Raw genomic sequence first — 13,484 nt, 5'->3', positions numbered from 1 at the left:
GTATGCAACCTCGGCTTCCCCCAGACCTGGGAGTTGCCACCCCTTGCTCTGAGGCCCATTTGGCACCAGGAGAAGCAGGAAATTAGCTATGCAGGTAGGCAAGGTGTACTACCAGGCTAGTCACACCCCTAAGGTGGGCAGCCTGATGTGCTCCACAAAAGAAGGGTTCTACCATTTTGTTTTTGGTGGAACTAGGAACTCTGGGACAGGGTTGTGCCCACTTCTACTGAAGATTAGATAACTGGCACTGCGCTTCTTGTTCCAAACAGCGCCCAAAGACTCCTAACATAGTACCATCAAAGCATGCCAAAGAACACAAAGTTAACTCAGATTAATTCTGGGGGATAAGTTTGTGAAACAGAGTTCTAACAAGCTGCACACCGATCTATCTAACATTCAATAGCTGGCATTCTAACACCCCTTCAGTCATGGAAACATATCCCAGAAACTGAAACTAGCGGTCAGCATTCCTATGGGAAATAAAAGGACAGGAGAGGGTTACTTTGCATGAGGCTATCACCAAGGTTAGCTATGATATATGAATTATTGCCTAATTATTCAAACATGTGTCCTCTCTTTGTATACAGAAACAAACAAGACACAGACTTACATGGTTAATGGGATCTTCTAGGTATAGGATGCCGTTCTTGATGGAGTTGCTGATGTCATTTTCAGAGTACACTGTGGATGTTGGCATCTCTTCATAAGCACTGCCCTCTGCCAGCTTCTTGTGCTGCATGACAGAAAATGCAATCTCATGTCATATGAACTTTCCAGGGGTGTCAAGAGTCACGCTAAACATATCAGGTAGATTTCTTTCCGAATTGGAAAATGAGTGATTACATTTGAAAAATGCCTTAGGAAAGTACATTGCCTCAAAGTTCTTGGCTTACATATTATGCAGCTCAATATTATTCTAAGAGAGGTACAGGATCAGATAAAGAACATCCAAGCATCTCAATCCCATATGGAATATATTCCATCTCAGGTGGAAGATCACTTTTTAGGAATGCTCAGGAGTTTCCCTTGCCCCCCTGTTTTCTTCTGGACAAAAAGTAGATTAACTTCTTGGTGTCTAAAGATACGTTATCACTTTGGATAGAAGCCTTCAAAATATCTACCTTGGAAGGAGAGCAGTGCAGGGGTACACCCGGCCTCTGGATAACTTAGACAAGACCTCACGAAATTAAACCTCTGCATGGACTTCTCTTATCAGAAAGGTAAACCTGTCACATGACATTCCGGCTTGGAATTAATTATGGTAGCTTGAGCTCCCACATGGGATTCACTGATGAGATGTAACATTCAGCATGGTCTCTTGTTAAAAGGGAAGACAGAAACTACTAGGAATTCCATTCTGCAGGCACTGAAATGTTCCACTATGGCTCCTCCAGATATGGCATCTTTCAGCAGACGATCCTCCAAATGATGCAAGTTCTGATTGTAGTTTTCCCTGGGTGCTGCAGGTTTCAGCATGGTTGCAAAAGACGTAGTCAGGCCCTTCATTTGCAGGTTTAAAAAAACTGCCACTAATAATCTGTTTCTTTTACTTTTCTCCCATTCAACAGATTGGGGGCTCCACGAGGTATACACACAGGGTAAGATTGGTTTGAATGGGGGAGGAGTTTCATATTCTGGACCTCTAAGTGAGTGCCCCAAAGGGGCAAAGCTATTAACTACATCAGTCCAAGTCGTAAATTAATTGAACTGAGTCAGAAGCAGAGGTAAACTAATAAAAGGCAAGAGTGGACCGACTGGTAAAATATGTAGAGTGAAGCTATAGATTTGTATTTTACACCATCTGACCTCACACCCCTTTTTAAAAAGAAAATGAGTCATTAATTAAAGAGTAATAGTGCAAGCCAATATATATAACTACTCCAGTATGAGTGGGGCATTTTCCATTTGAAGTTGTTTATTTACGCACATGTACAGCAGTAATGTATAGCCCAACAGAATGCTATCACTATACAACAATTACGCATTCAATGATGGGGGAAGTTCATAGCATGTTTCAGCCAACGAGCTGCATGTTAAGAAAGTCAAGAGAAGTTCTGTTTTTTAAGTAGACACCTATGCACCGACACCTCAGATTAAATCACAAACAGGTGCACAACATTAATGTCTTTCAAATACAGTCAACTAGCCTACACTTGACCAAGTGATGGAAATGGTACAAATTCACTTTATTAAAAAACACACAGTTGTTTCACCTACTGTTACTGTGCATTTAGCATTCGAGAAACTGCCAGTGACATGCAGCACCCACAAGACTGATGGACTGTGGGACTAACGGTACCACACGTACAAGACTGCACCTACTAGACACATATTGCATACTTGACACATTACACAGACTAAACAAATGATACAGGCAGGCACACAGCCTACCAAATACTGTATACCGCAGCTGCCAGGTGGGCTGTATCAGATTCAACACAGTCCAAGCACATCACAGCCATCCAACATAGTAACCATCAAAATTAGTAACTAACTGAGCTCTCCTAATGCATTTGCCACCAAACACAGTGCCCACTGCACAGGTACACAGACCTGTTTGCCGAATACAAGGAAACACTAAACATATGCCAGCAACTAAATTCATATGGCCCTTAAAAATGCCATGGAAGCCAGTCACAGTACCTTTCAAACACACCACCTACATACAAATCACTGACCTTGATGAGAATTTTCCTCTTCAGCTGGTTTGGTGAAGGCAGCCCATCAGCAGCAATCTCCACCGGCTTTGTCAATAGCATTTCCCCGAAGACCTTCTTAAACTGATGGGCCATGTTCCTCTGCTGAGCAATGCTGCAGTGGTCCTCAATTGAGAGAATGACTGGGTGTCTGCGAGAAGGGAAGTATATAACTTAAAGCAAAACTGCTGTACTGGACAATGAACACTCACATTCAAACTCCCATATACTCACTCTGAGGTCACAAAGGCATGCTCTTTGATGGTGGACAATACATCTGAGAACTTGATTTTGGTGGTTAAGGTATGCCCATGGTAGATCACTGGCATTCCATCAGGCCCATCCCAGCAATCCACTGAAAAAAATGTGCAAAAAGTGTTACACACACAACAGCAAATGAAGAACACACCCTAAATGTAGCGTAAGTAGCAAAGCGACTTCAAGTTACTGAGGGACGCAGTGCAAGGGAGGTGAGCTCTTTAATGCTTCTCACTATGCTTTAAAACACAAGCAGAGAACTGGCACCCAAGCTACAAACACTTCAATTTCTGGTTACAGCTCAAGATGGCAACAGAAAATTCATGTGTGGCTTCTTGAACCTGAAGTGACACCTGTCATAGTAAGGCTTAAGGTGATTCACATGAAGCAGCCTGTGGGGACTTCTGGGGATGCCAAAGTCTACAAAGTAGGTGTCCTCACTCAATTCCTCCACAATGGTGCGGGGACCGCGCCACTTGTCTTGGAGTGCCCTGGGGGCCAAAGGCTCCAGGATCCACACTTTCTGTCCTGGCTGGTAGACAGTTAGGACAGCCTTCTGGTCATGCCATTGTTTCTGCAACTCTTGGCTGACTTGAAGGTTTTTGGTAGCCCTTTTCATGTACTCAGCTATCCATGATCTGAGGCCAAGCACATAATCCACAAAGTCTTGTTTGGAAGGCTTGAGAGGTTGTTCTCAGCCTTCTCTAACAAGAGCAAGGGGACCCCTAACAGGGTGCCCAAACAGAAGTTCAAATGGACTGTAGCCCACACCCTTCTGGGGGACCTCCCTATAGGCGAGGAAGAGGCATGCTAACAGGACATCCCACCTCCTTCAGAGTTTTTTCCGAGAGTCCCATTATCATACCCTTGAGAGTTTTATTAAACCTCTCTACTAAGCCATTTCTTTGAGGGTGGTAAGGAGTGATGGAATTGTAAGTGTAGGAGGCTGGCCTGGTTTGTAGTGGGTACCAAAGGTATTTACACTTTATGTGTGAAATGCAGCCAGTGTCTAGATGCCAGGCTGTCTAGAGGTAGCTGTAGGCAGAGCAGCCAAGGATGAACTAGGAGACATGCAAATCTCTTGCAATACCACTATATTCACACAGTACTTACACACATGAATGACAATACTCAGTGTTACAAAAATAAAGGTACTTTATTTTAGTCACACAATGCCAAAAATACTTTGTAGGCTATACTCCCTTAGGAGGTAAGTAAATGACACAACATATGCACCAGTACCCAGAAACCGGTAACTACACAGTAAGAAAATCGTGCAAATAGTGAAAATCACCATACGTTGCAATGGGCCTAGGGGGAACAAAAGCATATACTAAAATAGTGGAATGCAAAAGTCCGTTTCCCACCTAGGCAAGCGTAGTGTGTAGAGGGGCGCTGGGTGTGTAAGAAAACACCAAAGGTAAGTAATGTACCCCACCCCAGAGCCCAGGAAAAAAACACAGCAAATTTCCTAAAAGCACACTAGAACTCATGATAGAAGATAATGCAAGAACCAGAAGATACTGCAAGACACCAACAATGGGTTCCTGGACCTGAAGACCTTTGGAAGAAGGGGACCAAGACCAAGAAGCACTGAAGAACAGGAGCTCCTGCTAACCCGGTGAAGGTGCAAAAGTGGAACCACCGGTAAGAGGACAAAGGCAGAAATGCACCAAAGAAGACAGATGCAGGTTCCTGGTTGTCCCACGCCGGAAGGATGAATGCAGTCTGGTTTGCGTCGCTGGATTCGGCCAACAAGCCTTGGTAAAAGCAAAGCTCGCGGTTAGCAGAAAATGGCGCTGCCCAGGACCAGGAGGGACCTGGTAGACTCTACCCGGGAGGGGGAGACAGAGGGTGCTCTCAGCAACTCAGAGAGCCCTCAGAAGATCAGGCAGCACATGCACAGGAGTCGCACAGCACAGGGACAAAGGAGGTGCAAATGGAGGACCGCGCAGCACGACACAAAGGATTACCACGCCGCTAAAGAACCACTCAGGAAGCTGTGCGTCACAGGATGGAGTGCTGGTGGCCAATGCTAAGCTGTGCACAAAGAACTTCTAGGAAGATCGCACAGAAGCCTGGGCAACTGCTGGGTGCACGTGGGTACTGTCTTGCATGGGGAGGCAAGCTGTAACCTCCATCAAAATTGGACAGCTGGCCGTTGGGACTACCTGAGTCACTTTAGTCCACCACCAGTGTCACTGGATCCACGCCTGTCATCTGGCAAGGGGACCCAAGCCACCGGTCGTCGCTGCAGAGAGGTGCCTGCTGAAGCACAGAAGTGACTCCGTCACTCGACAGGAGATTCCTTCGGTTCTTCTGGTGAAGGCTGAACATAGGCAGTCCTCAGAGGATGCACAACCTGGAAGCTGTTGCAGCTGCCGGCAGGAGCTGAAGTTACAAAGTTGCAAAAGTTGTCTTCGTTTCTTTGTTGCAGTTTCGTAGAGTTCCATGCAGCAGTCAGCGATTGATCCGTCGGTAGGAGATGAAGTAAAGGATGCAGAGGACTCCTGCTGGAGTCTTCCAATCCAAATCTGAAGAAACACCCAGAGGAGAGACATTTAATAGCCCTGAGAGAGGGATTGGTCACCTAACCAGGTAAGCACCTATCAGGATGGGTCTCTGACGTCACCTGCTGGCACTGGCCACTCAGACGTTCCCAGTGTTCCCTGACCATCCTGAAAACAAGATGGTAGAACCAAGGGACACTCTGGAGGAGCTCTGAACACCACCACTGGGGTGGTGATGGACAGGGGAGTGGTCACTCCCCTTTCCTTTATCCAGTTTCGCATCAAAGCCACTGACCAGTGTAGACTGGATTATGCAAGGAGGGCACCATCTGTGCCCTTCAAACCATTTACAGAGGCTCTGGGAGGATACCCCTCCCATGCCTGTAACACCTATTTACAAAGGGAGAGGGTGTAGCACCCCTCTCAAAAAGGAAATTCATTGTTCTGCATTCCTGGGATTGAATTGCTCAAGCCCCAGTAGGGCACAAGCCTGTCTGTGAGGTGGCAGCAGCTGGGGCTGCAGTGGAAGCCTCAGAAGGCTGCTATCGCAGTACTAGGGGGCCATGGTGGAGCCCCCACAGTGAATGGGATTGTGCAACCAATACTGGAATCAGTATTGGGGTACAATTCCCAGTTGTTAGACACCTAATATGGCCATATCCAGAGTTACTATTGTGAAGCTACATATATGTATTGACCTATATGTAGTGCACACTTATAATGGCGTCCCTGCACTCACGAAGTCCGGGAAAATGGGTCCGGACGACGTGGGGGAACCTCTGCTAGTGCAGGGGTGCCCTCACACACAATTACTAAACACCTGGCCTTCAGGGTCTGAAGGTTAGACATATAGGTGACTTATAAGTGACCTGGTGCAGTGAAAATGGCTGTGAAATAGTGCATGCACTATCTCACACAGGCTGCAATGACAGTCCTGAAGAAGTGTTTGTATGGGTCCTTACGGGTGGCAAAAGAAATGCTGCAGCCCGTAAGGATTCCCTGGAACCCCAATGCCCTGGGTACCTATGTACCATATGCGAGGGACTTATAAAGTGGGGTCCAGTGTGCCAATTTTGAGTGAAATATAGAGTCACTAAACTGTAGTGACAAATTTGGAAAGAGAGAAATCATCAGCACTGGAGTTCTGATTAGCAGGACTCAAGTGACCATTTAGAAGACAATGAAACACACTGGCAAGCAGGCCATAAAATTTAAGCACTGGGGTCCTGGCTAGCAGGATCCCAGTGACACAGTCAAAAACACACTGACATTAAGCAGAAATTGGGGGCAACATGCCAAAAAGGGGGTATTTTCCTACAGTAAGCAACACCACATTCCTTCCACACGGCGTTCAGGTAGGCAGACATGAAGTTGGCACCCCTGTCTTATACCACCTCTTTATGAAAACCCACCCTTGAGAAGATACCAAGGAGGGCTTTTGCCCCTGCAGGAGCTGTAGTGGTCCTAAGAGGAATGGCCTCTGGGTACCCGGTGGCATGGTTCACTAACACCAGTATGAATCTGTCCCCAAAAGCTGTTGCAAGGTCCAGGGGGCCAACAATGTCCAATCCAATCCTCTCAAAGGGAACCCCAACCCCAGGAATTTGGATTAAGGGGACCTTTGGAGTGCACCTGTCTTGCCACTGGTTCAGCAGGTGACACAGGAGCGACATAACTCCTTTGTGTCTTCAGATTTGTGGGGCCAGTGAAAGTGTGGGACAAGCCTGTCCTAAGTCTTGCTTTGCCTCAAGTGACCTACCTGGGGAATGTCATGTGTCAAGGTCAACAGGAAATCCCTAAACTTTAGAAGGATCACCAGCCTCCTTCCTGGTGGCACCAGCTTTGGGATCCCTTGATTCTGAATGGCAGACTGTTTTCCCAGTACACCTCATGGGTGCCACTGTCATCCCCTGCCTCTTGTGCTGCAACTTGCTACCATAAGCTCTCCAGTGTGGGACAAACCTGTTGTTCCCTACTGAGTTCTTCCCTGGTGCCCCCCCACCCCTCCGGAACCAAGAGCTCAGCTGTGTCAGCTTGCAGCTCCTTTGGTGTAGGGCCCACCCAAGGAGTGGATTCCTCTCCCACAGGAGTCGAATCCTGACTGGAGGCTGGAGCAGGGGGCACTTTCTTACCCTTCCTGCTCTTTGGTTTAGGAATATCTTGGGCCATTGTTTCAGGCTCAATGTTCCTTACTCTTTTTGCTTGTTAGCCTGTGCTCTTGAGAGGGCAATGATATGCCCTGCGATGCCCAGCATTGCTGCATGTGCCATCAACTCCACCTCAGCCCAAGCTGAAGTCTCCAAGCCATTCCCTAGTAGACACTCCACAGGTAGGTCTGAGAAAACCACAACATTCTTAGGACCAGTAACCCCATCCCCACCCCCCACCCCACAGCTAAAATCAATAACTGCCATGGGGTGGCACAACGTGTTATTATGAGCATCAGTCACTTGGTTCATGTGACCAAGTAGGTGTTGCTCAGGAGACACTAGTTTCTCAGTCACCATAGTGACGCTGGCACCTGTACCCTTGATGCCAATTTTGATCGAAAGTGTGCTGGGATCCTGATAAATAGGCCCCAGCACCAGTGTTCTTTCCCAAAATCTGTACCTTTGTTTTCCCAATTGGCACACCCATGGCACACAGTTAAGTCCCTTGTAAAAAAAGGTACCCCTGGTACCAAGTGACCTGTGGCCAGGGAAGGTCCCCAAGGGCTGCAGCATGCATTATATCACCCTGGGGGACCCCTCACCAAGCAGATGCACACTGCCTTTTCAGCTTGTGTGTGCTGGTGGGGAGGAAAAGGCAAAATCGGCATGGTACCCCTCTCAGGGTGCCATGCTCACAAACCACTGCCTGTGGCATAGGTAAGTCACCCCTCTAGCAGGCCTTACAGCCCTAAATCAGGGTGCACTATACCACTAGTGAGGGTATAGCTGCATGAGCAATATGCCCCTGCAGTGTCTAAGTTCATTCTTAGAAATTGTAAGTGCAGTGTAGCCATATTGAGTATATGGTCTGGGAGTTTGTCATTACAAACTCCACAGCTTCATAATGGCTTCACTGAATACTGGGAAGTTTGGTATTTATTGAAAAATACACCGAGAGGGCACATTCGAGATGCCCCCTGTATGTTAACCAAGCTACTAGTGCAGGGCTGACCAGTCTGTGCCAGCCTGCCTCTTTCAGACACGGTTTTGACCACATGGGGTGAGAGCCTTTGTGCTCTCTGTGGCCAGAAACAAAGCCTGCCCTCGGTGGAGGTGTTTCACAGCTCCCCCCCCTCCCCTGCAGGAACTGTAACACCTGGCAGTGAGCCTCAAAAGCTCAAGCCTCAGGTTACAGTACCCCAGGGCACTCCAGCTAGTGGAGTTGCCCGCCCCCCGGACAAAGCCCCACTTTTGGCTGTAAGTCCAGCAGGAAAATTAGGGAAAACAAGGAGGAGTGATCACCCCAGCTAGGACCACCCCTAAATTGTCCAGAGCTGAGGTCATCCCCTCCCTTCAGAATCCTTCATCTTGGTTCGGAGGACAGGGACCAATAGGGTTAGGTCTGTGTCCTCCTACCCAATGGGAGTGGACACAAGAAGGGGGTAGTCACCCTCAGGACAGTAGCCATTGTCTACTGCCCTATGACCCCTGTAACGCACCTAAAGCCAGGATTTAAGGGCTCCCCTGAACCTAATTCATCAGATTCCTGGCAACCTGACAAGAAAGAACAACAATTGCTAAGCTGAACCTCCAGCAGAGAAGAAGGAAGACACAAACTTACTTGGCCCAAGACCTACTGGCCTGTCTCCTGCTTCAGAGAATCTGTAACAAGAAAGCGACACATCCTGTGGGACCAGCGACCTCTGCCAAACTCCAGAGGACTGCCTTGTGCTCCAAAGGGCCAAGAACTCCCAAGGACAACGGCCCTGTCCAAAAAGAAACTACACCAAAGGACTCAGGAGCCCGCCCGGATCCGCAAGTCCTGACCACTCTGCACCTGACGCCCGCGGTCTGTGTCCAGGTGGCCCAACCGGCTACAGAGGATCTCCAGGCGATTCCAAGCAAGTGCCCACCCTGGGTTGACCTCTCCTGCTCCTCAAGAGGACGCCTGCCTTGTGAATCCAGAGGAACACTGTGACCGCGAAAGCTCCGGACGAAGATATCCAACACCTAAAGGTAGGCACCTGCAGCCCCCAGGCTTTGGAGAACCCGACCACCAGTGCAGCAACGTTCAGCAGGCAGCCCTCCTACTTGTCCAGCCTGAGGTTTTCCCAAACTGACCCCCTGGACATTTCCTGCAGCAGCTAAGTGTTCCCCAGGTCCCCTCATAGGAAAGCATTGGGAGCCCAACGCTGTTTGCACCCTGCACCCGGCCACCCCCTGTGCTGCTGAGGGTGTGTGGTGCCTACTTATGCCTCATCCCCAGTGCTTCTCTAAACCCCCAGGTCTGCCCTCCAAAGACCAGGGTGCTTACCTGCCAGCAGATCTGAAACCGAGTGCCCCCAGTCTCCATAGGAGCCCATGTTACATTTGCCTCAAATTTGACCCCTGCACCCGGCCGGCCCAGTGTTGCTGGTGGTGGGTGTTTGGGGTTAACTTGAACCCCAACCTGTGGACTTCCTAACCCCCAGAGACTGTAACTGTAAGTCAAGTACTTACCTATAAATCACACTAACCTGTCTTCCCCAGGGAACTGTTTGTGAAAATTGCACTGTCAACTTTTGAAACAGATATTTGCCAATATTTCAAAAACTATATATCTTGTCGATTTCAAACAAAGTATTATTGATGTATGTGTGAAATATGAATCTACTGAAGTACTTACCTGCAACTTGAATCTTGTGGTTCTAGAAATGAATTTTAAAAATATATTTTTGCTATATAAAAACTATTGGTCTGGAGTTCAGTCATTGAGTGTGTGCTTCTTCTACTGCTTGTGTGTGTACAACAAATGCTTTGCACTACCCTCTGATAAGCCTAACTGCTCGACCACACTACCACAAAAGAGATCATCAGTATTATCTACTTTAGCCTCTGTTAAGCCTCTGGGGTACCCCTCGACGCTCTGCACACTATATCTCATTTTGATATAGTATATACAGAGCCAGCTTCCTACGTGAATCACTTATAGATGTTATCACCACTTCCTAAAGTCAGACCTACCTTGTTCAGGTTCCTAGATTCAAAAGAGTCCTCCCTGACCCTGGTGTACCTGAAACTGAGACTGCTACCAGCATGGGTTACTAATCCCAAACCCTGCATCTATCTCTCCACTGCTGGAGCCTCCCTATCCAGGGCAAGCTGTTGCTGCTGCATCCTCCAATCTCAGGAATCTTGTACTGAATTTGAACAGTGGGTCCCCTCAGATACTGAGGTTAAGTGAGAGTTAGCAGAGAAGGATCTATTCCTCCTACTAGGGAACCTCTGAACCAGGCCTCTAGGAGTAAAGGTGACCCCACTAGTGTCCATTTTCACTATCTAGTAGGCTTCTCGCAGGGCAGTGGTGATCCCAGTTTGTCTCTCATCTATCCTATCTAGGAATGGTGTATCTGAATCAGCTTCTCCTTCCTCCTCCTGGCTATCAGCAGTGTCCTGATCAGCCTAGAGGAGCAAGCCCAGAAGCAGACTCCTGTTGGGATTTCTCTCTGTCTTCAGTTTTCTCTCAGCACATAACTCTATTAACTTTGGGAAAGTTAAACCCTCATATTGAGAGTTCAGAGCCTGAGAAGTGAGCTCTACTGAGGGCATAATGTCTAGCGAGAATGGTGGTGTAGGAGTTGCTAACTACTGTAACACTAGGCTCCCAACAAAGTTTGGAACAAGGGTATGACAGACCCCAGCTTACCCACACCTAGGAGACTAGATCCCTAACACTAAGTGTATAGTGTTGCTACAGTTAGTAAATGGTCTTTCCAGTGGAAAGTACTCAGTGACAGAGTGGTGAGGCAATTGCAAGTGCTTATCCCACCAATGAAGGAAGCTGACCTAGTGTGTGGTGAACACCTATGGTGTTATCACCTTATACCAGGTCCAGATATCCCCTATTAGTGAGGTGTAGTCAGTGTCTAGGAAGTCAGCTCTCTGGAGGTATCTGTGGATGAGCAGCCAAGACTTATCTAGGAGACATGCAAAGCTTATGCAATTCCACTTTAGTCACACAGCGCTTACATACATGAAAGAACCACGGAGTGTTACAAATATAAAGGTACTTTATTAGGGTATCAAAAATACTAAAATACTGTATGGGCAATACTCTACTAGCATGTGAGTAAATCCACTATTATATACACCTTAGTAATTAGGAATGGCGTAGAAAGCAAAAGAAAAAAGTGAAATGACAGCAAACAATAGAGACCCTAGGGGGGAGAACAAACTGTATACTAAAACAAATGGAAGGTGAAACGGAGACCCCCACCCAGGTAAGTGGAATCTGTAGAGGAGAGCTGGAGGAGCTAGGAACCCCAAAAGGTAACGTGCCCCCCAGCGACCAGGAGAGAAGAGGTAAGTACCTGTTTTTTCCCAAACCCACAGCTAAACTTTGTAAAAACACAGTACAAGACTCAAGCAAGACTGGAAGAAACAGAAGATGGATCCTAACAGAAGAGGACCTGCAAATGAAGGGGACAAAGTCCAGTTCCAGTTGGAGTGTCCAATGGGGCAGGAGCCACTATCCACCCTTCTTGAGATGCAGGACCAGGTCAACGGTGAAGACTTGGAGTCTGCTATGCAGCACAGAAGGGGCAGGAGAAGAGTCCATTAGTGATGTAGTCGATGTCCCACATAGGAAGAAGAGTTGCAGTCCGTTAGTGGTGTGGAAAAATCACCAAGCCTTGGCAAAAGAAAGAGTTGCAGAGCTGCTGTGGACCAGGAAGGTCCAAGGGGACTCAACCCAAGGAGGGGAGTCCCAGGCAACACTCAGCAGTGAGGAGTGACAGAAGTAGAAGATACAGCCCCCACAGGCATCTCAGAGGCAGCAGGCACATGAGCCGCAGTGACGCCCACTCAGCAAACCTGGAGAGGAGTCCCACATCACTGGAGCAGCAGGCAGGAGACTGTGCTTTGCGGGGAAGATTGCTGGAAGCCAGGACTACACGGAGCCTGAAGATCCCTTGGAAAAAGAAGTGTTGTTGTACACGGGGGGACTGTCCTGCAAGGAGAGGCAAAGATTCACCATGTCCCAAGTTGGACAGCTGGTAGAGGGGACCACTCCAGATCACCACCTGTGTTGCAGGATCCATGCAAAGGTGCAGGAGAGAGGATCCACGCGGCTGGTCGTCGATGCAGTTGGTGCCTGTGGATGCAGGGGAGTGACTCCTTCACTTCAAGGGAAATTCCTTCTTGCTTCAAACTGAAGACTTACCGCCCTCAGAGGATACACAGCCGGGGAAATGTTGCAGTTGCTCGACGGAATCAGAGAAACAATGTTGCTGAGCGTAGTCGTTGCTGGAGCCGCAGATTCCTGTGGAGTCCAGTAGCGGTTCCAGTGGCCAGAAGTCAAAGTAAAAGTTGCAGAGGAGTCCTGCTGGAATCCAGCACGTCGAACCCGAGGACCCACCCAAGAGGGAGACCCTAAATAGCCCTAAAAGGGGGACTGGTCACATAGCAGGGTGACCACCTATGAGGAGGTGGCTGTGACATCACCTGCCTGACCTGGCCATTCAGATGCTCCCAGAGGGCTCTGCCCGCCTTGGATTGAAGATGGTAGAATCAACTGGCCACCTGGAGGAGCTCTGGTAACCCCGGGGGTGATGATGGACAGCAAAGTGGTAACTTCTCCATTGTCCAGTTTCATGCCAGAGCAGGGACCAGGGGTCCCTGGACTGGTGCAAACCGGTTAATGCACGGAGGGCACCAAATGTGCCTTTCAAAGCATGCCAGTGGCTTGGGGAGGCTACCTCTCCCAAGCCATGTAACACCTATTTTCAAAGGTAGAGGGTGTTGCCTCCATCTCCCAAAGGAAATGCTTTGTTCTGCCTTCCTTGGATGGGTGGGATGCTCGCATGTGACTCGAAGACTGGTAGGAGCAAAAC

The 13,484-nt window shown here is 48.3% G+C and overlaps 1 protein-coding gene across 2 annotated transcripts in view; it reads right to left on the bottom strand.

Annotated features, from left to right (window-relative positions):
* The window catches only part of PLCG1 (phospholipase C gamma 1), a 775,517-nt gene that overhangs the window by 382,391 nt on the left and 379,642 nt on the right, over positions 1–13,484 (bottom strand). For both annotated transcript variants that reach the window (XM_069243788.1, XM_069243789.1), the window contains exons 12-14: positions 2,931–3,051; positions 2,679–2,847; positions 611–733 (exon numbers count right to left, since the gene is read on the bottom strand). In XM_069243788.1, the coding sequence (XP_069099889.1) occupies positions 611–733; positions 2,679–2,847; positions 2,931–3,051 (413 nt within the window). The remainder of the gene's footprint in view (positions 1–610; positions 734–2,678; positions 2,848–2,930; positions 3,052–13,484) is intronic.

This window comes from Pleurodeles waltl, chromosome 7 (genome assembly GCF_031143425.1).
Source record: "Pleurodeles waltl isolate 20211129_DDA chromosome 7, aPleWal1.hap1.20221129, whole genome shotgun sequence".
In the NCBI taxonomy this organism is placed as follows: Eukaryota; Metazoa; Chordata; class Amphibia; order Caudata; family Salamandridae; genus Pleurodeles; species Pleurodeles waltl.
The sequence above is the reverse complement of the archived record's forward strand: the minus strand, read 5'-3'. Positions and strand labels throughout refer to the sequence as shown.